At 39.9% G+C, this 24,235-nt stretch overlaps 1 protein-coding gene across 9 annotated transcripts in view; it reads left to right on the top strand.

Moving 5' to 3' along the window:
- The first annotated feature begins 2,916 nt into the window (after nucleotides 1-2,916).
- Nucleotides 2,917-24,235, top strand: part of nrg1 (neuregulin 1) — a 108,561-nt gene continuing 87,242 nt past the window's right edge. For 5 of the 9 annotated variants that reach the window (XM_039676946.2, XM_039676945.2, XM_039676943.2 and 2 more), the window contains exon 1: nucleotides 2,918-3,440. In XM_039676946.2, the coding sequence (XP_039532880.2) occupies nucleotides 2,990-3,440 (451 nt within the window). In that variant the 5' untranslated portion in view covers nucleotides 2,918-2,989. Of the gene's footprint in view, nucleotides 3,441-24,235 lie in introns of all 9 variants that reach the window. The other 4 variants (XM_039676947.2, XM_039676939.2, XM_039676940.2 and 1 more) reach the window with 1 other exon arrangement.

Here is a 24,235-nt window from a genome sequence, read left to right as displayed (position 1 = left end):
TTCACCTTGGTCAGACATCATCCTGATAGCTCCACCGGGCTCCCTCGATCCACTAGCTCCACCTTGGTCAGACATCATCCTGATAGCTCCACCGGGCTCCCTCGATCCACTAGCTCCACCTTGGTCAGACAACATCCTGACGGCTCCACCGGGCTCCCTCATCCAGACCACCTGATGGCTCTACCGGGCTCCCTAGTCGACCAGCTCCACCTTGGTCATACATCATCTAGACGGCTCCACCGGGCTCCCTCGTGCAGACAACCTGATGGCTCTACCGGGCTCCCTCGTCCCACTGGCTCCACCTTGGTCAGACATCATCATGTCGGCTCCACCGGGCTCCCTCGTCCCACCGGCTTCACCTTGGTGAGACATCATCGTGATGGCTCCACCGGGCTCCCTCGTCCTACTGGCTCCACCTTGGTCAGACATCATCCTTATGGCTTCACTGGGCTCCCTCGATTCACTAGCTCCACCTTGGTCAGACGTCATCCTGATGGCTCCACCGGGTTCCCTTGTCCCACTGGCTCCACCTTGGTCAGACATCATCCTAACAGCTCCACCGGGCTCCCTCGTCCCACCAGTTTCACTATGGTCCGGCCGCTTGATGGATCCACCGGGCTCCCTCGTCCCACCGGCTCCCTCTTGGTCAGACATCATCAAGACGCCTCCACCGGGCTTGGTTTCTGGAACTCCATCTGGCTCCTCCTGCTCCTAGCCCCCCTTGGCAACCCCCACCCTCCACTTCCCCTTGAACTTATGTGTTTGACTTGCTCTTGTCTTGCCCCTCTCCAGTTCCCCAACTTGTAGAGCCCCCGTCCTCTCTCTTCAGTTGAACTGTTTACGGCGCAAGGACGCTCCTTATCAGGAGGGGGCATACTGTTACATGTGTTTTGGTTCTGTATGTTTTCCCTGTGCCTGTCATTTGACCAAGTTTCTCACTTTGTTTGATTTAATTATCCTGTTCACCTGTGTTCTCATTAATTATCTTATTAGCTCTTTTGTTTGCTCTGTGTATTTAAGCCCTCGTTTGAGTCTATTCCCTGTCCGGTATTGTTTCGTATTGTGTAGTTTTGACTCTTTCTCCAGATGTGTTCTCCTTTTTCATAAAAAAAAGACTCTTTGTTGTGTCTCAAACTGTGCGTGTATTACTACATGTGACAGATGAGCGGGACAAATTCAAATACGTTTTCCATCTCAATATAGTAGAAGAAATTGGAGGTAGTTGTTAAATGGGAAAGTTGTATCAATGTCTATGTAACATACAGTACATTAGGATCAGTTTGTCCCATGTTGTAAAACTAACATCCAATGTTGAAGTAAACAGTAAAACACACTGACATCATTAAGACAAGAGTCACTATATAATGAGGATTTACTTTTTTTCTCAGATCAAGAGTATAGACTCTATGTACAAACGCTGCTGACATATGTCTGGTAGAATGTCAGCCAGTGTCTTTACCTCCACATAGTGCATCCATTCTATAGTGAAGTGTACTAGTGGCCAAACTTTAATAAAAATTAATTTTCTCAAAAACGAGACAACGATTTTAGAATCTGATTCGCTAGTCGAATTTTGCATGATATGAGAGATTAGTCGCTCTCAAAGTTGTCCATGTAACTCGAAATATATAATTTAATGCCCTGTTCTTTCTTACTCTTCTGTGTGACAGCTAACTACCTCGCAATATCGTTAACATCATTCACGCTAACTATGGGAAGTTCTTGTAAACAGCGAGTGTAATTTTCCATAATACCCAAACTGCATGTCACGTGAGCAACCTGTATGTCTTCTAGTAGCTGGTCCAAGTGAAAACTGAATAATTCCCTTCCGAATCTCACAGAGACGGAGAGAGTGAGTATTAGCTGTCCATGAGCTAGCAGCAGGATCAACTTTATTACCCTTTATGGGCTTCTCCCTCGACTTTATCAGACTTTATGCCTCCACGTCCCCCCGATTACCTGCAAGCTTCTCCTCCTGTCTAATTTCTGTCTAATTTTTCTCCGGTAATTTCTGTACTGTGCGACGCGGAGTCAATTCGTTCTGACGCAATCATTAGCCTATTTTTTACAAAAAACTTCTTGTACGGGGTCATAACGTATGATACAAGGTAATGGAGCCTTTAATACATTGTCGTGTTTCTTTAAAAATAAATGATGAACAAATTAAGTCTTTGGACGCCTCAGATGTAAAGTTATTCGCTGTCAAAGTGACGCAAAAATGAATGGGAGTCAATGGAATGCTAACAGCAGGTCAAGTTCTGCTACAATGGCGGCTCCCGCAAGGCTTCAACTTCCAGCTGATGGATTACCCCCTTGGCATAGAGCCTATTTTTCAGAAATGTCAGATCAAATTTATACAGTAGGATGACATTATGAGTTTGAGATTTTTGCTGCTTCATTCATTTTTTAAAAGCTGTTTCTTTGTTCTTAAAACTTTAAAATAGCCTTTATTCACTAAGGTTATTGTTGGGGAAAACTGAAACAGCTTTTAATAAAACTTTTAAATACACACTATAAAAAAAAATCTGGGTTGTTTCAATCCATGTTTGGGTCAAATTTGGACAAACCCAACCACTGGCTTATTATTATTTTATTTTTTTTGTTTGTTTATTCCATTTTAAACCAAAACGGTTGAGTCTGTCCATATTTGACCCAAACATGGTTTGAAAGTTGACATTTTTTTAGAGTGCATGTTGTGGAAGAATACTTTTTGTTTAGTTTTAAATAACAGAATATCACATGCCTATTTAATATATTTTCAAATCCCTAACCACTTTACATTGGCTGTTAAGTCCGTTAACCCACACACGACGCGACAAATCGCGCTGTCCTTCCTCGCGTCGCATGCGGTGTCGCGGAGGGGAAATCCTCACCCCGCCTCCTGTAATACGATCAGCTGAAGAGCCGACAGAACCCACGCTTCTCTTCATTCACTTCTCCTGCTCCACTTTAATCCGTCCCGTTGAACGCAAGAGACGCGAGCGCGAGGATGCGGCGGATTCCGTCAGGTCGCGGTTGTTCCGCGCTCTCCGCGCTCTGTGGAGTCGCCGTGTGTTTGTGCCTGTGGATGCGCGTGGTCCGGGGTGGGAGCGTCTCGTGCTCGCCGCCTGCAGCGTCGGTGCAGGAGCGCGTGCGCCGCTCGGGGGTCGTGTTTGAGGGCAGGCTTCAGGAGGAAGAGCGGCCGGGCAACGCGTCGCGTCAGGTGCGCGTCAGGGTGCAGCAGGTGTGGCGGCTGAAGGCGGGAGGGCTCCTCAAGAACTCGGTGGTGTCGCTCATCTGGTTTGAAGGTGGCAGATGTTTCCAGCTCAACACCGGGATCCGGTACATGTTCTTCATGGAAGCCACTAATGACACGTCCGTTTTCACGCCGGTCTTCCCTCCGCTGGAGACCAAGCGCGCCGTGAGGAAGGACGTGAGTCTAGAGCTCTGTCAGGAGTGCGGTAAGACCCTTAAATACCTGTCAGAAGTGCATATGCGCGGGAGTTTAGTGACACAGCAGCAAAACTAAACTGGAACTTTCTTTGCGTTTTGTTTTGTCTCCTGTCCTGGTGCTGATGTGGAGCTCAGGGAAAAGTACAGTGATCCTATCAGATACACTTTATATTCATTTAAAGCTCATTATAATGCAGCTTTGTTCTGGACTGGACATTTTAAAGTCACATTATTTTGCATAATGATTTTAAACTGACTCGTTTCACATTTCACAAGTTGTTGGGTAAATTGAAGGGAAAGCTACATTTGACCCTATTGCTAAAGAAAAATCAGTAATACAATGCTATTGGTACTGAATGAGACGGCACACTCCAACATTCTTCAAAGAGTACTGTGATAATGTCAATTTTGGACAGTGTGCGTTTGAACGAAATATGTTGCTATCTGATGATCTTTTAACAGACTGGTAAAGCATTTCTCCAACATGACATCATACACCATTTCATGAGATCAGTCTGCATTCTCTGAAGATCTCAGACTGCTGTCAGAAGGTCTGTGTGTTTGACAATATTGTATTAAAACTTGTTTGATCAGCCTGACTGGATGGATGCAACTGTTTTTTTTTTCTTTTGCATGATGCAGTTTTTCTTTTGCATGATGCACTGCAGTTTACGTCATGCAAAAGAATTATTCCAAAGCTGAACTGTCAGTGCGTTAAATCTGTGTTTTTGGCAGGATATCCACAGAGATTATTAACACTAATGTCATCACCAGATTCTGATGGATTACAGAAATTCCTGCTCAACCCAGTTGCCTCTGTATTAAAACTATTCCTAATGACTGAGTGAGGAGACATTATAGAAGCTTTTGGCTTGGGCTCACCTTGATTAGCTCATGTCACATCATCTGTACTTACAGAATGCGAGGTTGAAAGGTTAGACGAGATGCTATGAACATTGAGAGGAATCTAAAGTTAAAGATGATTCTTCTACTTCTCATTTGCCTGCTATATGCCATATTTTGACTCGTGTCTGCTAGCATGCCTGCAGTCAGTTGATTTTGCTTGGTGGTTTAACACAAAGTCCACGTATAGTTAAATTTTAGCATAGGCTACACAAGTTGTTCTGCCTTTGTATGTTCCCTACACATTTATTATTTCTCTCTTTAGTCTTGAAGTTCTGGCACTACACATCATAGTGAACCATGTCTGTTTGGGTTATTAGGTTAACGGTTATAAGATTTGATTAGACCAGCAACATTTGTGATAAACTAATGAATATGTATTTTGGCTTTGTGATTGAGCTGGCTTTGTTTAAATTTGTCCAGATGAAATACTCCAGTATTGCTTCATCGCCTGTGTGCAGCAGTAATGCTGTAAGAAGCTTTGAGATGTTCATGAGCTCAGCTGTGCATTGTTTTTTCACTCAAAAATAGTACAATAGATTTAATAAGTTGTTAGTCTTGAGTGTTCATTGCAGTGTTGCTCTCAAGTGTGTTCAATGCCCACTGCTGCCCTCTGGGAGAAGCTCCACTGCTCTCACTGATGCTGACGCATTCCTCTGCTGCCTTTCAATCCCACTGTTGTGAGTTTATCTACTTCCGGTCCTGGCATGACCTGCGAGATCTGTCCATTTTTATTTTATTTTTTTCGTATTTATATTATGAGAATTTAATGATGAGAATTTGAATAGATAATGGACATCTAGACATCATAAAGATTTAGGTTTTTGAGGAAGAATGAAAAAGCATGTGTCAAATGAATGATGATTTTGACACTTTTTGTAAGTGTTCAGATTCAGAATCAGATTGGGGAAATATCTGTAATGTCATGATGTACAGTACAGTTAGTAAAAACATGAATGGTTGCAATAATAATTTCAGGGACAGTTCATGTATGTTTTCTCGAATACTTAATCTTAATCGTATTTAAAGCGTTGATTTAAAAAAAAAATCTTTTCAATTTATATAATGGCATTTGAATTGATTTTAAAGGCTTCAACTCCTAAGGGAACTACAAATTCCATCCTTCTGTCAGATAATAACGTTATTCATTTTCTTTATTGAATCTTATTGATTTACAATGGCCTGCAGGAGAAGGTATTACTGAATGAAGTCAGGGTTTAGCCCAAGCAAAGTGCAATGGATAATGAAGACAAGGAGAAGAGAAAACCGTGAGCTTCTAGCACATTATAATGCAGTTTAAAATGGGACAATTTATTCAATAAACTTTTTTGTTTGACTTTAATGGAATTCTAAATCGTATTGAATAACCTGGGTTGTAAAAGAAACGGCAGAGGTTGATTTGCTGTATTTTGAGAGATAATTTCTTTGAAGGACAGCACACGAGTTGGATCTGTGGGAGATGAATATGAGAGCTGAAGTTAAGTCTGGACACATATCTCAGAAGGGTTACACAGATACACAGTCATAATCCCCTGTCCTTTCACAGATTATCCCATAATCCCATCTTTATTCTGTATTCAAATGGCCCACATTCAGCACGAGCTCCTAGAACACCAAAAGTGTGACACCCTGAAGTTTTATGTTGCTTGTTATCTAGTGTGTACTTTATTTAGACAAATTAGTCTTAGAATTCTAAAAGAATTATTCACATACATTTATACAGTTGTTTTAACAAAATGATATCGAATGAATTAATGTAATTGCATCATCCACAACACATCCATTTTGTCTTTATTATTAATTTACTACCAAAGCAGTGTTGTGCGCCCCTAACATGTGCTCAAGCACATCTGTTTCCACCCGCCATAGTCCCGATGTTGCCCATCGCATTTCAGTAAAGACGTCCGAACTGCGTCTCCTCGCATCAGATCTTTATTTGTGTGTGTGACGGAGGGATTTCTGCCACTGTTTTGACTCCTTCACACATTTTATAAGCTCTTCTCAGTTTGTCAAGATATTGTTTTAGATGTTTGATCACAAAATGTATGTCATAAAAGCTATTTTGTTTGTTTTGTATCTTTTGGTTCAGTTTTAAAAATGACAGTGTGAACGCTAAGCGAACCAGGACTAAATGTATCTTTATTTATTCTGAACCAAAAGAACCAATAGAGTTAGAAGTGTGAACACGCCCGAATTTCTTCGAGGGTTATTGTCCTGCAGAGGTTAGCTCCTGTCCTGTCTTGATCAAACTCAGCGGAATAAGCTGGGCTTCAGGACAGGAGTGCTTGATAGTTACAGCAGGCAGGCAGATGAAATGTTCTCTTATGCTGTGTTCACATCATAAGGCATTACAAGCTCAACTAATTGTTGTGGTGAGTATAGTTAAAGTGGTGAGTATAGTCAATTTAAATGGGGAATTTTGGCTTGGACATTTGTTGTAACTTGTTGAATGGGAGTCATATGAGTAGGGAAGAAATCTGTCTTTACCACTGGAAGTACCCTGTATCAGTTCCAAGTCATGATTATGAGATGGACAAATGCTCCATCCACATTTCTAAGATTTGTGGAGCTGCTGTTCTGGCCTGTCCTGGAAAATATGTGTCATCTGTCTTTATGATCTGCTAGTGTTTCGCTCGAACTTCACAGAACAAATCAGAAGCCTCAAGAAATTGCTTTTGAAAGTTAATAAATGTCTCTTTGCACTACAACAAATGTCCAGAAAATACCCAGGAATTATGGACTCTTTCAATTATTGACTTTTTACGCAATGTAATTAGTTTGACATTAACCAGTGACAAATGTCAGTCAGGGACATTATAGCTTTGTCACCAAGACTTGGAGGTAGATGGAGGTCATCATTTCCAGATATGTGAAATTTGTCACCATTAGATTATAAATTTGGTGCATATTTTCACACTTCTAATTCTAACCTTCTAACTCATTTCAATATACTACCATTTGGGACACACTAATTGTACTCATTTCGAACATTATTTAGAACAGATAGTGTGTGAATTGGGTAGAGCATTGGAGAGCTGTTGCGTTGAATCAGGCATTTGATTAGATTCTAGATGGTCGTCTGGCTCTGTGTTTCTGTTTTGCAGTGTATCAGAAACATTGGAAGCGAGAAGCGAAAGGAAGCTGAGTGAATGATATGATTGTAGTGTTAGTGAAATTATCTAAAATGAATGCTACATTGTTCTCATTAAATTACTACCTGTCTGTTTTAATGCAAAAGTATAATTGTGTATGTAGTGTGAAATTATTTTCTCAGTTTCTCCTTTTTCTGGGCCTCAGTCCCTCAAAATGCCTGTTCATGCCCCTGAAACTGAGGTATCATTAGTTTTTGAGCTGGGCTCTTAACCGGTTCATTGTATGAAATATGAAAACAAACAAAATGGAATAAAATGAAAAAAATCTATTACTTATTTTAATTTGGCAATCAACCAATCATGACCATTCAAACCATGCAACCATTCAAAGAGGGCAGCCTGTGCAAATGTACCGTTGATGCATCTAGCGCGAGTGAAAGGCCCATGCTCAGTGGAGAGTATTATTGGCTTGTTTTTTGACTAGTCCACCACGACCGCTCTGGCGTTTTCCAAACAATATGCTACTGAGGCTTTTGGCGCATTTGTGAGTTTTTGTGAGGATATGTCAACAATAATTAAAAAACTAGAACCTGAGTGAGAATAAATGGCAGGTCAGATCCGGTTTAGTGTGTGTGAACTCAGTTCTGATTGGGGTCTCTGGCACTGTTGCGAACGAATGTTTGTGCTCTACACATAGACTGTAAATAAAGATGGACAACGTCCCTTCGCTCTTTTCCATCAGAGAGAACTGAAGCCGCCAGTGTCCCGATATGACGCTGACATCTTGAAACTTGAGTCTGCGCACTTGCTGTTTTCGGGACCAGACATGCGCAGTCGTGAACAGGAAGTAAAGCCGCGAAATCAAGGCCACGCCCTCATTCTCGCTGAATCAAACGCAAGCACACGCCCCGCACTTTCATTAAGTGGCCTCTGTCTGCTTCGTTCTTCTCCAATGATGTCTGCTGATTGTAGAACCTCGTTAAAAAAAGGTAAATACAACTACTAACCACATAATCAACATTATTAAATAAAGTCCGTTGGTGCTTCAGTGACTACCTCGCACAGGGAACCTGTCAATCATGATGTCAGAGCACCGTTTATAGCATCACATAACTAACTAAAAACAAACTTATTTTAAAAACGAACACTTGAATTTACATTAACGTGATAGAAACTACAGTAAATGACAGAACCTATCTTTGGAAAAAGGATATGTGAAGTGTAATTGAATTATTTAGTTGGTCTCGCGTCCCATTGAATAACATGGGGAGGCGGGGGTTATGAGCTATACTAGGACCGGTCACAGGGGGTGATCGAGACGTTTTGGCTTCACTTTTGAGGGCTTGTGCGGCACGCTTGGTTCTACAGTATACTATTTTGTTGATAGATTGAGTTGATAGAAATCATTAATAAATCTACTCAAGGTAAAATAAAACATATAAACATATGATAAACATGTTTTTTTGTGAATAAATGGCTGTCAGCGAAATTACATTCCTTTAATGATAATGAAATTAAGATTTAATTTATTATTAATAGAGGGTTAGGGTATATATATGAAATAGGGTTTTTATTACTGTTTGTTGTTGGAACAAAAGGGACAGGGGTTCACCACCATGAATGTAGATGGACCCACCTATATACATAAATCCTGATCGGTAGCAAATCAAGTAGCTTGAACCATGGGCCTCTCACTCCCTTCCCTCATCGGGAGAAAACTCAAACTATCAGTCTAGTTTACTGTATCCTTTTCTGTAATATTACAGAAATCACTTTTGACAATTCCAGCTCTGAAACAGTTAGGAGACTGCAGTCATGCAACAGGCAAACACACAGCGAAGGTGAGAGTTATCACCACAATAACACAAAATGTAATAAAATACAATTCGTCATTACAAATAACTGCATCTTCATCACAGTCGGTGTGTCCACTTCAGTGGAATATGGTGACACCTGGCCGGGTTGCAGAACGTATGACAGACACCTCTACCACACAAAACTAACCAAATGTAATGTAAGTCGACACTCACAGCAAAGCAAATACATTACAGACACTTCTGCATCATAGACAGTGAACAGCGATCGTGGCCGTTTGAAACCTACCACCTCAAACAAGAAATGTTGATGATAAATTACATCATTAGACTGGCACAGCAGCCATTACATCATGTATGAAACTATACTTAGTTTATTTGGGGAACAAATGCACTATTATGCAGAACTGCAACAAATATTCATAATGGTCACTGATTTGGTAAATTTACAGATTGACCAGTGATTCTTCAAAATGACTGTTTTCTCAAATAAAGCTTAACTGACATGTACAAAGCTGCGGCGGCCTGCTATGGCTTGGCTGTAATTTATAGCTGGACCAGCAAACTCTGATCTGAAAGCATTAGGCGGAGGAGTGTGCGTCTTTCATTCAGCCCTTCACATTCCAGCACAACTCAGTAGGCAGAATTAAAGGGTTTATTATTTCCTCAAAAACATTTGATATGTTGATTGTGAAATTCTGAATTCCTATTTAATATTTAAACGTTTTTTTGTTTTTCTTTTTTGTTGCTGGCCTGACAGTTCTCCTCTGATATCTATGTATGATATGTCAATTATTCCACTTGTACGGTTACTATACCACAAGACAATGTTAAGATGTTTTATTTCAAGACAGTTGTCAGGTTTTTGTCCTTACACTCTAAAAATTGCTGGATTGTTTAAACCCAACTTTGGGTCAAATATGGACAAACCCAGTCATATTTGACCCAAAGTTGGGTTAAAACAACCCAGCATTATGCAAATTTATATGCATCTAATCACAAGCCTTCATTGCCACTTCCAAAACGTCATTTTAGAGATAGTAACGGAGGCTTGAGCCACTGATCTGACGACTAATACCGAGCGTGTATCTCTCAACAGTTTGACAGCAGTGTCTCTAATAACGGAGTTGTAAGTTTAACTGTTTCACGAGTTCACACTTACATACAATTAAAGGGAATAAAGTATAATGCGTATTTGGCATGCTATCCGGGGGGAGGGCTCCGAGCTCGGAATTCGGCCCGAACCCAGAATACTCCCCCCCTGTATGTAAAGTGGTTTAGCACTAGAAGAGTGGAGAAGGGGTGGTGTGTAGTGTTGCACGATACACCGATACTTTAAAAGTATCGCGATACTCGGAAATTAAAAACCTCGCGATACCTAAATGTATTAGTATCGTTACTTTTATGAATGACCGCGTTCCAGGTTTGTAAAAGACGTATTTCATGTTGATGTGTGCAACGCACGTTTCCAGTCCCTCCCTATGGACGTCAGTGTTTTTTTTTCCCCTCGCGCACGCAGCAAAGAAGCGGCATCTGTCATGAGACAAACACTACAGCGACACGGCTGCATGCGCGAGCGCAAGTGATACTGTGTCTGTGGCTGCCAGTCAGTAGCGGAGTGGCAATCCGGAGATTCAGGACTTTTCCCGGTGGGCCAGTAGTGTTTCGAGGCCGCGAGGACCGGTCTGATAGTTATACTTTGCAAGTTCTTAGCAACACTATCCGGTGGCCTGTACACAATAGTCTCTGCAACGGTGATAGAATGAAGCGCACGCGTGGTGCGAGCCGCAAAAGACCATGCAACTGATAGCAGCGAAAAAGAGCGCTCCGCTTGATTTAAAAAACAACAGATTTTAGCGCTAGATCTCTTATTTAATGGCGAAATAAATAAATTATCTGCTATTTAACTGTAGTTGTTTTATTTATTTTGGCATTAGCTGCACAAGTTTCACCCCAACTTTCATAGATAGCATAACTAATTTGCAAGCTGCTAAAATAAAGCATACAAAACATCAGCTAAAATGATCTATAGGCTATATGATTATAATCAGAGCATGTTTGTCAGTGATTTATTTATATTTGGTTATTACAGCATTTAAAGAGCACAGACCTACGCAAAGGAAAAAGCCCTGTAAGAAATACTTTCCTTTTCAGGAAAAGTATCGAAAAAGTATCGAAATCGCGATTCTTGACCTGGTATCGGTATCGAAACAATAAATTTGGTATCGTGACAACACTTGTGGTGTGAGGGACGCTGCTATACTGTCAGAGAAATGAGGTGTGACTGCTGAGTCTATATATATACACATTTTAATCATGATTGCTGAGTGCTCTCCACCTTATCTGAACGTGCTTCTTCTGAACTTTGTTAATAAACATAATTTCGTGAACAGCAACGTTACCACATCGCCTCTGTGAAATGTCATCTAACTTTCAACTGCGGAACTATTTTATTGATATAGTCACATGGTAACGCTTTCTGTGCGCGTGTGTGTCTGTGCTGTATATGTGAAAAATGTGGATATTGTTTGTCATTTCCTATTATTTGTAATTATTTGTTTGATTGATGTCTTGTGTGTTTTGTTTCTTTTGCTGTTGTCGGCTATAAGGACCTTTGAAATAACTTAAATCATTTGGCAAAGTAATGCGATCTGCCTGGAACTACTTTAGCTGTGTGTTTACTGGACAATATTTGCACACCTCAGAAAGTTCATCAACCTATCAGAGTCAAGCATTCAACAGCCCTGCAGTATGAATGTGAATAGTGCATTTGTGTTGTCTTCCTTCTTTCAGATTAAAGACTTTTGGTACATGTTGGTTCTTGCAGATATTTGACTGAGACATTCTTAAAGGGTAATTCCACCAGTGGAGACATGAGTATTGAAAGTGGGTCATATATGTAGTAGAATAGTATCATAAATGTTTAATTTGTGTCCTCCTTGGCTGATAAAAGGCAGAAAATTACTTTTTAGTGCTTGTGGATTGTAGACAACAATCCCTATAGTGCATTGCTCACCTCCGCTGGCCACTCCCTCTACTAAGTTGAAGCTCTACTAAGTTGAGCTCCACTCTACGCTACCGCCTGGAAATCATTTTTTCACAATGAAATCAGATAATGTGTGCTAATATAATATGATGTAAGAGCATCAAGGCGGCGCCCTCGCCATCAGCCAATGGATTGGCGTGATTCAATATGGGCTTCAGACAATCGGCACACTTACTCTGGCTCACTGATGCCCGCAAATTAGTTAAAATCTCACGAAATCTAGAGCGAGTGAGCAAGAGCGCGCATGCAAGACAGATCAGACTGTGCTCCAAACCGTAAAGTGCGCGCACGAGGGAGAGGGAGAGAGCGAGAGACTTTGCGTGTGTGCGCCTCTGACTCATGACACAGAGACTCAGGCACCGAAATTTTGTTTCTTATTCGGTCTGGTTATTACCGTTTACGTCGGAACTGGTTCCCTATTGGCACCACGTTTCGGTACCCAACCCTATCCGTAATGCATCCGTCTGCGTATTCAGTACCGTCGTCCATATTTTCAAAACGTTTCTGCCGGTGAAATCAAACGCACTGGCACTGATCTGTGATGGGTCTGTTAGCGCCAGGGGCTTAGCCAGTATTGGGCCAGGGCGGCATTGGCCCGCCCACATTACTCACTGGCCCGCCCAGGCAAGTTTGAAAAAAATAGTTTTTTAGTTTGTATTTAATATTCAAATGTATTTAGGAAAATATATTAATATATATGTACCTGATTTGACTGCTGTGTGTGTTTAATTCGTTTCCCGAATAAAATGGAACTGTAGAAGCAAATTATAGAAAGCCTCCCTCAGGAACGTTATTGGTTGCTATGGTTGCTGGGGGTTCCGACGCCACAATAATGGCTAAACAACTTTCTTTAATGTGCTATTTGGAAAAAGCAAGAGTTGAGGAAGAAGACACACTACTGCCTTCATCAATCGAGTCCACACTGCCCATTTCTTCAGACTCATTAACCCACAAGAAGGCTAGTCAGGTGCTGGCGGCGGCTGCTTCTTACTCTCTCTCTCTCTCACGGACGTGGGTTTACCCGCCGACCTACTGCGATATTATTATTTTACCTTACTTTATTTTCGGGTGAACTGACTTTGCACTGCTGACTAGCCTGAATAAAATAGACAAGTTATTGTCTACACTGGTTTGTCCAGCCTTTATTGAGCTCTGTTGGTTGAATCAACATGATGATTTGCCGAATATAAAGTTGTAACTGTTTTTGCAGTTTGTCTATTAATGTTTCTACTTCTTCACCCAAAATACAATTTCTGCCTACGCCACTGGTTAGCGCATTAGTTCCAATGAGCGATTCGAGACGGAATTTAACACAGGGCATTACGTCATGTGCGTTCACGCTCACCTGTCTATGTCTGGCAGGTTTGTATATTCGACCACCATTCTCAGTATCAGCAAAGACAACTCGAGAGACAAGACTTTAGTCAACTTTTGACAAAAACTTTTATCTAGTGACAGGCTTCAGAATAAGACGAGAGTCAACATCGGGAAGGCTTTCAACAGAGATCTCCGGTCTGCTCAAGGGCTCAAACGGGATCCTATACAAAGTAATAACTTCCGTCCTTCGGATGAGACGTTAAACCGAGGTTCTGACTCTCTGTCCCAGGATGTCTTTCGAAAGAGTAGGGGTGTAACACCGTCATCCTGGCCAAATTTGCCCAGTGGCCTCTGTCCATCATGGCCTCCTAATCATCCCCATATATACCAATTGGCTTCATCACTGTCTCCTCTCCACCAGTAAGCTGGTGTGTGGTGAGCGTTCTGGCGCACTATGGCAGCCGTCGCATCATCCAGGTGGATGCTGCACACTGGTGGTGGTTGAGGAGATTCCCCTCTCTATGTAAAGCGCTTTGAGTGCAGAGAAAAGCGCTATATAAATGTAATGAATTATTATTATTATTAATATTATTAACTTATATTGTTCATGAACGTGTTTCCATAATAATACACTCATAAGCGGATACAGTAAGCAAATAAAACAACAAAACCCGAAGTTTTATACTACCCCCATTTTCCCCTCACACACACTTAAGTGTGTAATTTACTCAAATGCCTTTCCTTACATATATTTAAAATGACTTGCAGATTTATAACTTTATTACCCCTGAAGACATTATGACTGTAACAAAAGATTTGTGTGGCTGATGCTCCTTTGGTTATGAACAGCTCGTGCAAGCGTGCATGTGTGTGTGGTCCTTGAGCGTGCACACTTGGTTGTAGTTTTGCTTGTCGCCAGAGGGGGCATAGTTCTGCAAAAACTCAGAGAGTTGCACAATGCACCTTTAACTTTGTCTGTAAATACCCTACATTGAAATGTATCTTATATCTACAGAAGTCAACATTTGAAGTGGATCTAAACCATCAAAGTTATACATGAATTTTGAACAATACCCGTTCTTGTCTTGGGACAACTTTGATGAACTTTTTTGATCCACTTCAAATTTTGGCTACTGTATGTAGTGTTGTGTATATTAATGAATTACAGATATTTCACATTTGAGTGTTACTTGCAGAATCCATGAGCCACGTGCTGATCTGCAGTTTCATCTCTGGTTAGAGCTGTTAGGACACACACACACACACACACACACACCTGTCCTGCTCTGGCGTGTGCCCACTAAATACCTTCCTAAACACACTTCCTCAGCTGCTGAAGACAACTGCAGATCAGCCTTCCTCTCACTGCTCACACTTCACAGGATCATAAGAAGTCCATTGTTGAAGCCATGTTCAAATTTCAGGGGTTTATGCTCTGAAATTCCTGTCGTAAAATGCCAAGACATTCAGCAGTTGATTTATCCCGGATTCGTTGTGCCTGCAGTAAATTATGTCCATTCTGATAGAGCTTTTGACAAAATACATTTTTAAATATTACACAAGGAAAACATAGAGGTGTGTTGCTTTCTTTTATGAGATGATAAATATAATCTGTTTTAAGCCACAATGATTTTTCAAAGGAATGGGTTTAATTAGCCTGGCATTCGTTACCATAGCAGGGTTTATCCAGCATTGACCCCTAGCCTCATGCGTTTGTGCCAGCTTGAGATGGGTGGAGTAGCCAAATACTTACACAAGTAAAATTACTCAATTGACCCTCAGCTGTTTTTGTCATGTTGTTGTTGTTGTGTAAGTAAGGAGGGAATGGTTTCTGTGCATTGAAATGAGCCGGGTTCTTTTAATTGAGATTCTTTTAATTGGTTCAAGGATGGAAACTAATGTGTGAGATGAGTGTCAAATTGCTAATGGACTTATTGGTTGGTTGTCTTCATTATTTTCAGGTAATTGTATTTGATATTTTCTGAGAATGTTTTTTTAAATGACAATTTTACACCAGTGGGACCCATTTTCATGATCTGGCCCACAAACCCACAGGCCAGTCATACTCTTTAATCTCATTGATATTTGCATTCATATGTGAGCATGTGTGGATGCTAGATGAGTCGTGATGTGATCCTTCATATGTACATGTGTTCGGATCTGCCGGGTTCTGGGCTCTAATGGACAGTAGCAGCTGCTGCTTCATGTCCTCCAGACACTAACCACCATTGTATGAGTTTGCTCTACCCTTCCAGTACATTCCTCCACTGCGGCCTATACTGGATCAACTCATTCTCAACTCTACAATAACTCTCTCAACTCTCTAAAAATAATGCTTCAGATGGCAAAATAAAAAAAAAAGGTTTGCAAAATGCAATAAAATCAAGAACCTGTGATTAAATTCTATTCTCTCAAAACTTTATTTACTGACAAAAGTACATAGAAAAGATTTCCAATGTTTTCCCTGACCAACTTCATATATTGATTTTGATGGCTGCAGCACACTCAAAAAGTTGTGACGCAAAATAAAAATAAAACTGTAGCCTAAGACTGGTTGCCCACTGAAGCTAAGCATGGCTGAGCCTGGTTAGTACCTGGATGGTAGACCTTCTGAGAAAACCGGGTTGCTGCTGGAAGAGGTGTTATTGAGGCCAGCAGGGCTCAGTGCTCACCCTGTGGCCTGTGTGGGTCCTAATGCCCCAGTATAGTAATGGGGACACTATACTGTCAAAGAGCACGTCCTTCGGATGAGACGTTCAACCGAGGCCCTGACTCTCTTACCCCTTTTCCACCAAAGCATTTTAAGAGCCGGTGTCGGTGCGCGAACCAGTTCTTTTTTTGTTTTGACTCCCAAAGAACCGGTTCTCGGCCAGGAAAACTGGTTCCAAAGAGGCACCAACTCTTTGCTGGACTAGAACTGTTCTTTTACCACGTCTTGCTTACGTCGGGGGCTGGGGGCGGGTTTAGATGTGTTCTAAACATCTTTTCTGACCACAATATAGGATTGCAAAGCCAGGAGAAACATTTGCAGAAACACAATGGAGTCCGCCTTTAATTACAAAGCTTGAAATGCTTGAAGTTGGCGCAAGCGTTTCTAATTTTTTCTTTTTTTATTGAAAACACAAGCAAAGAAGAAAACAGTCACAATATAGAACAAATAAATGGAAAGAAAAAAGACACAAGACAGGGGTACTAAACATAACTAATCAGAAAAGATATATCAAAAGAAAATATTAAAAGACTTTATTAAAAAACATATTTCAATTGTTTTTAAAGCCTTCTTGGTAGGCCTACACGAGTTAGAGATAATCCCAAAGTAATGTTGTACTTGCAAGCATTTCTAGCTAAGACATATGGTGACGTACACAGTAACATAACGACGTCGTTCCCTGGGCGCTCTAGTCAGTGGAAAAGCAAACAGGTTCAAGTTGAACCAACTCCGAACCAACTTTGAACCAGCACCAGATCCGAACCAGTTCTTTTTTGGTGGAAAAGGGGTATCTGTGGTCACAAAAAAATCCCAGGATGTCTTTCGAAAGAGTTGGGATGTAACCTCGGCATCCTGGCCAAATTTGCCCAGTGGCCTGTACATCATGGCCTCCTAATAATCCCCATATATCCACCTTATTCTACTCTAAAGAATGGGCACCGCCATGACAACGACTCCGGTTGTCAACTTCCGGTTCGAGTCTAGTCTATGCTTTTTTGGCATGTGTTTTAGATTGTGTCATCCCCACATCGCTAAACTAAATCGAAAAAACATTTATCAAATGTGATCTGATCACGTTATTTTTATTAAATCACAGATAAAAAACAAAATGAACGTTTTTCTTTTCTTCATAACTTCCAAGGATTCATGACTGCACGATCTCCCTAATCCAGCAAATCCGACAGTTTCTATCACCCCTCCAGAACAGTACTAAAAGGTTAGGCTGGTTAGCCCTTTGACTCCGGTCTACCTCTGCTTTCAAAGATGCATAGTCTATATATTTCTCAGGGATGTGAGGTTAGGCATAACGTTACGCCGAGTTTCAGACCAAAGTCCAGTTTGTGCACTGTCGCCTCCGTCATGATCATCTATTGTTCATATACCTCTTATTTATTAAAACCAGTCAATTGGTTGATGAAACATTGATTTAAATTAAGATTCAATTAATAAAAAACGAAATTCACTTTAAAGAAAGGTTTCTTTGTGGTTTCTCTTTAAAATCTCGGTGAAAGTTTTAAAGTCGCTTTCATAACGGTCATGTCCGTGAATATAAAACACATGTGTAAACTGATATTTTTCTAATGTCTGGACCACTGAACTATATAATATATCAAGATGAGTGGTCTGGACTAGAGTGCTAGCATTCTATGTAAACAATAATTCAACAGGAAGTGGAAAACGGTTTAGTCAGTTGAAACCACAATGAATCATGGGAAATAGAACGGATGCAGAATAAGGTGGATAGATATACCAATTGGCTTCATCACTGTCTCCTCTCCACCAGTAAGCTGGTGTGTGGTGGGTGTTCTGGCACAATATGGCTGCCTTCGCATCATCCAGGTGGATGCTGCACATTGGTGGTGGTTGAGGAGATCCCCCCTTCTATGTAAAGCGCTTTGAGTGCAGAGAAAAGCGCTATATAAATGAATTAATTAAAAAGATTGAAAAATAGCCAAGTTGAACTCTTTTGAAACAGTCCCCAATAAACAGGTGAACTGGTAATAGGTGAGGGTATCATGTTTGGGTGTAAAAGAGCTTCTCACTTTCACCCTCTACCATATTGTAAAAAGATTCAGGAAATCCCAGTACAAGGCAGGACATGTTATGTGACCTTATGTGATCAGAAACGACCATACTGTTAAATGTCTGCTTGAATCTTTGCTATGCAAAGGACACAGATATACATCAGTTCAATGTAGACATGCCACTGAGTTCTCATCTCAGATGATCCAAATGTGTGCCGTGGTCAGATAAGTCTACGTTTCAGGTTATTTTGGGGAAAAATGGGCATCAACTTCCAAAGCGAACCATCCATCAGCGAACAATCGATCATAGTATTGAGATGCATCAGTGCAAACTACATGGAAGACAATGTCAGGCCTCAATCTGTATGTGTTATAACAAAGTGGTTTCTAGACACTGCACCATAGAAGGGATGTGCCTGCCTGCAGTCCAGATTTGTGTCTTACTGAAAATATATGGCCCATCATGAAAAGGAGAATCAGGCAACAACGTTTATGACACCGGACTGTCTTATTTCAGTCGAGAGTGCAGAATCCACAATAAACCAACATGAATTCCTTGCTGGTCAGTGCTGGTCTAGCTGGTGGACCAGCAGAGTCATGCTGTTCTCAGGTTAACCGGAGCTGGTGAAGCTGGTCTTGTGGGGTTGTGTGTGAGTAGGCGAGCTGTCTGTATGCAATCTGTTTGGGGAAGCATTGTTTTTGGTTGCATATTTCAGTTTTACAACACATTAAAGGGTTAGTTCACCCAAAAATGAAAATTCTGTCAGTATTTACTCACCCTCATGTTGTTCCAACCCCGTAAGACCTTCGTTTATCTTCGGAACACAAATTAAGATATTTAAGATATTAAGATCACTCCTGCATACTAGTCTATAGGCTTCTTGAGGGAATGACACTTGATGGCATCTAAAAGTCATTAAAGACATCGTTAAAATAGACTACAGTGGCTCAATCTTAAGTTTATCAAATGACGAGAATACTTTTTGTTCGCCAAAACAAACAAAAATAACGACTTTATTTCAAATATTTACTTCCTTCTCCATGGGCCTGTAGTCAGTTAACGTAGTGTGATAGCGTAGAGCTACGTCACACGTAGGCTCACTATTGGCCGACGCTGGTCATGTGTGTGATGCGTGTGACGTACAATAACAGAAGCTTATACTATTAAACTAGTAACCTGACTCAAGGCAGAGAGAGAAATAAACTAATAGTTGAAATGAAGTCGTTATTTTTGTTGTTTTTTGCGCACAAAAAGTGTTCTCGTCGTTTGATAAACTTAAAGAGTAACTAAACACTTAACCAACTTTTTTTAGTTAATGATCTGTAAGAATGGATCTTTATTAATACCAGTCATTGATTTGAGTAACTTTTTTGACATTTCTGTATAAAGTGTTTTATTTCTACAATATATGGTGTAAAAACGTCGTAGTGCTGCCCTCTTCAGGTTGAACGGTGGCTACTGCAGTTGAATTTTCCTATTGGATGTTTGCGGTAGTACATGACACAGCGGTTGTTGGTGACGTAGGCAAGTTCCATACAAAGAGATGCGTCTCAGGTGCACGCCCCCCTCCGCTGGGCTCTGCCCACTTTTCCAGCATTTTTCGAATATTGCCAGTGGGTGGAGTCAGGCTCTGACCAGGGGTTTAGTTACCCTTTAAGATTGAGCCCCTGTAGTCACTTGGACTATTTTAACGATGTCTTTAATGACTTTTCGAGGCCATCAATTGTCATTCCCTCAAGAAGCCTATGGACTAGTATGCAGGAGTGATCTTAATATCTTAAATATCTTAATTTGTGTTCCGAAGATGAACGATGGTCTTACAGGGTTGGAACAACATGGGGGTGAGTAAATACTGACAGAATTTTCATTTTTGGGTGAACTAACCCTTTAATGATGTAAAGGAAACACTATTTAAAGGTCCAATATGTAAGAATTTTGTAATAAAATATCCAAAAATCACTTGCACAGTGTGATATATTTCCTGCAGTTGTGTACTTACAATATCCCAAAAGTCTCCAAAGTCTCCAAAAATGTCGCTTGTCAATGACGCAATATCCGTGCTATCCTCGGTTTCCACTCGTACTGCCATAGCCATGACGTAACCATGGTGACAGACGTGGACAATTGCGTAGTGAGTAACGGTTATGGGCACCCAGTTCTTGTTTCGTTCTAGCGTCCGAGACTGACTTCCACTCAATAGAGAGCTAGCGTCCGTGACTAATTTGGACTTGACAGAACTTCACGAGTCACGACTTTACAGCTTTATTAGACAGGTGAGAAAATGTACATAAAACAAACCAATGTTATAACGTTAGCTTGACATGATGAAATGTTAGAATATGGTCTGTAATTTATTCTTATGTTTATCTAGCTGCTAGTTTCGGATAGCAAACGAACAAACACGTAGAATAACATTATAACTTTCAACACACATTTAAATGCAGTTTAGTGTGATAGTGTAACGTTATAGCAAGTGGGCCAGTGCCGTGTTTCCCTCACAAGTTTAATTAATTTAATAAACTGACCTGTGTGAGTAATCCAGCACTTGCGTGTAGTTCAATAGGATGAAATTTCCTTATTCATATCCGCGGTACTCGCGTGTGATATATGTAGGGTTGCCACCTTCAGTGAGGCAAAATAAGGGACACCCATACGCGAGATAAATAAATAATTCAATTAATTAAAAAAAATGTGTCAATGGTATGGAACTGGTTATTTCAACTTGACCGCTCAACAATAAACCAAGAGAAAACATGTGAGCTTGCAACAGAATTATTATATTATTATTTTACTTATTTACTATATATATATATATATATATATATATATACTGTGTATATATATATATATATATATATATATATATATATATATATATATATATGAACATGAACCAGTAATCATGTTTTTGACAATTCTGCATGGGTGGGATATTTTTATTGTTTTTATTTACTCACATTGATTTTGAATTTCATTTTGAAATTGTTATGTAATTGTTTGTCTATTTTTTAATGTAGCACTTGTAGCACTTTTAAAACTTTCTTTTAATTGCCATAAAGTGTATTACAGATATGACCATAATTTAGTATGCATATATGATTAATATTTAATAATACCAATTATAATGTATTTATTAATCTGTTTAATAACATTAACAAATATAATAGTTGTCTAACAAGCTCTGACAAATGTATGGAATACTATATTAATATTATATATTTATTTTTCAAAGAAAAAAACAACAACAAAAAACAATAGGCCTATACCGCATGTTCTCTAGACTCGTCACTATGGAAAAAAAAGACACTAAAATGCATTCATGCGCAAATTAACTACTCTACTTCTTCTTGTGAAATTGATTTTATTATAATTACTATTAGTATTATATATAGGCTACTGTAAAATCCTTATTTGTTTATTCAACTATGTGTGGGTCTATGTAAAATTTGTATTATTGGTAAGAAAATCTATTTATGTATTTATTTGTGTATTCAGACATATTGTTAATTCTATAGTAGCCTATTAAAGGATGAAATTCTCTAGGTTTTTATTTTCTCCACAACATGCCCATTTTTATTATTATATGTATTAAATATATATCTCGTATTTCTAATTATAACTTATTTAGGCTACTCATTGCCACTGACACTTTCCAGCCAAGTATTTGTTTCCTCCCACTCTCGTCATTACTTTTGCACACACTTTCGTTTCAGAGGTGGACGCATCAAGACCCTCCCTCTTCTGACTCTGATTGGCCCTGAACCTGATGGTATATTAAACAAACCAATCAAACCAACAATGGCAGCGAATATTACCCAATCAAGGGTAGAATAGGACGAGTCTTCACAGAATGCGGGTGGCATGATTTGCATGGGATCATGCGTTCGGAAATACGGGACAAACCGCGTCCCGTATTGATTCAAAACGGGACGCGCTGTTTACTTCACAAATACGGGACGATTCCGTATTTTAAGGGACGGGTGGCAACCCTAGATATATGTCTCTTATTAGCAATCGCGACCTGCTTCATACCACTGTAATGTTAAAAAACATGAGTGTTTTCACTAATCCATAAACATTATTAGATCCATCAGCTTGACAGCAAGTCCCATCATTCAGCTCGTCACTGCGTCATAGACATACGCCTTTGTTATTGTTGGAAACTGCGCCCTCTTGTGGCCAAAAAAGCTACATATTGTAGCTTTAAGATTAATGATTTATTAAAATATATATTTATAACTTTGTAGTTTCTTTTGTTCCCTCTGTTATTATTATTTAATGTCATCTTAAGTGTTAAACAAAGTAAAAATTCAAACGGCTGAAACGTTTCAAAGTTTGAAAGGATTTGTCTCCTGTTTCAAAGGATCGAAGTGTAAAACAGTTGTGTATAAAAGAGCTTGTTTTGTGTACAAAACAGCTTGTGTACATTGCAAAACTAAAATATTTAGAGAGATGAAAACAAATAAAAATGTCATTTAACAGCATAAACAGTGTTCATGTCAAAATCCAGCGGTCAGTCACTGAACCCAGAAAGTGTACATTGTAAAAGGCATGTCAATGCAGTCAAGAGCATGAAATGTAGTCAATAATAATAGACAATAATTCAACAAATGCTGAATGAGAATGAATTCAACCAAAGTCAGAGGTCAAGTGCCTCACTAAAAGCTTGCACACACACCAGCACACCAAGCTCAGTCATTGCGTGCAAAACATTTGCTGGGTCACCATCACCCCCCCTTCTCATGCTGGGAACGAGTGTAATTAAAGGACAGATGTGATGGCTGTGATGTGACAGCAGTAAACAAGCCTCTTTCCCAACTTTGTTTGGAGTGTGTTGCAGCCGTGACGAAATGTGATCAAAATGTGATTACTGTATGTTTACAAAATACAAATAAGTTGGTCAGTGAAAACATTGAAAATCTTTTTTTTTTTTTTTTTTGTCAGTTAAATACAGGTTAAAGAGAATAAACAAATTACAGATTATTGATTTAATTTTATTTTACGAAATGTCTCTTCTGGAAATGGGATTGTGGTACTGTATAGAATGAAAGGCTGGTCCGTATTGCGGTAATGAGACTTCTATAATGTGCTACATTTGTAGAGGTGGACGTTCCACTGTATTTCAGATCCATCTAATATTGGTGCTGTAGACCTGTGCTTCTTAAAGCTGTTCCAGGACCCCCATCCCTGCACTTATAGATGTCTCTCTCATTGGACACACCTGACCCACCTCTCCAGCTCTTCAGTAGAGACTGAATGATTTGAATATGGGTGTGTCTGATGAGGGATCGTACCAACTGTGCAGTGGTGGAGGTCCCAACACAGGTTTTAGAGGAACTGCTGGTCTGGTTTTGACATTATATTGGTGTGTGTGCGTGTGTGTGTGTGCAGTGACCATCTCCAGGTGGCAGTGTTGCTCAATAATGAATTTAAACACTTGCTAGGATTGGATTTCTCATGTTGCCCTTATGGTTGTGCCAATCACAGTTAGTAGCAGGGGTCAGGGTTTGCTGCAATCTGCAACTAAACCACAAACAGCATATTTCTCCATTGATGGCCAAGAGTATTACTATTTCTGTATTATGACAAATTAAAATTCTTATCAAGCAACATATGTACAACCTATGTGCAAGAAACCAATACTTCTTTATATACACTGTAAAAATCATGATATCATCAGTAAGTCAGGACAACTTATGTTTTTACATTTACTCAATTTTACATCAAGCCATTTATAAAAGTTATATGACATCCAGCTTCATTTAAAAAAAATAATAATTTGGTAACACTTTAGAATACTGTTACCAATAATTTTAATATATTTAAGTTGAAATTACTTGTACTGCCAATCTGAATACTCAGGCTGAAGGAAATATTAATTTGTGTCTGATTCATT

Source organism: Pimephales promelas, chromosome 23 (assembly GCF_988280905.1).
Source record: "Pimephales promelas chromosome 23, fPimPro1.hap1.1, whole genome shotgun sequence".
Lineage (NCBI taxonomy): Eukaryota > Metazoa > Chordata > Actinopteri > Cypriniformes > Leuciscidae > Pimephales > Pimephales promelas.
Note: the sequence above shows the minus strand (reverse complement) of the source record. Positions and strands in the feature narration are given on the sequence as shown.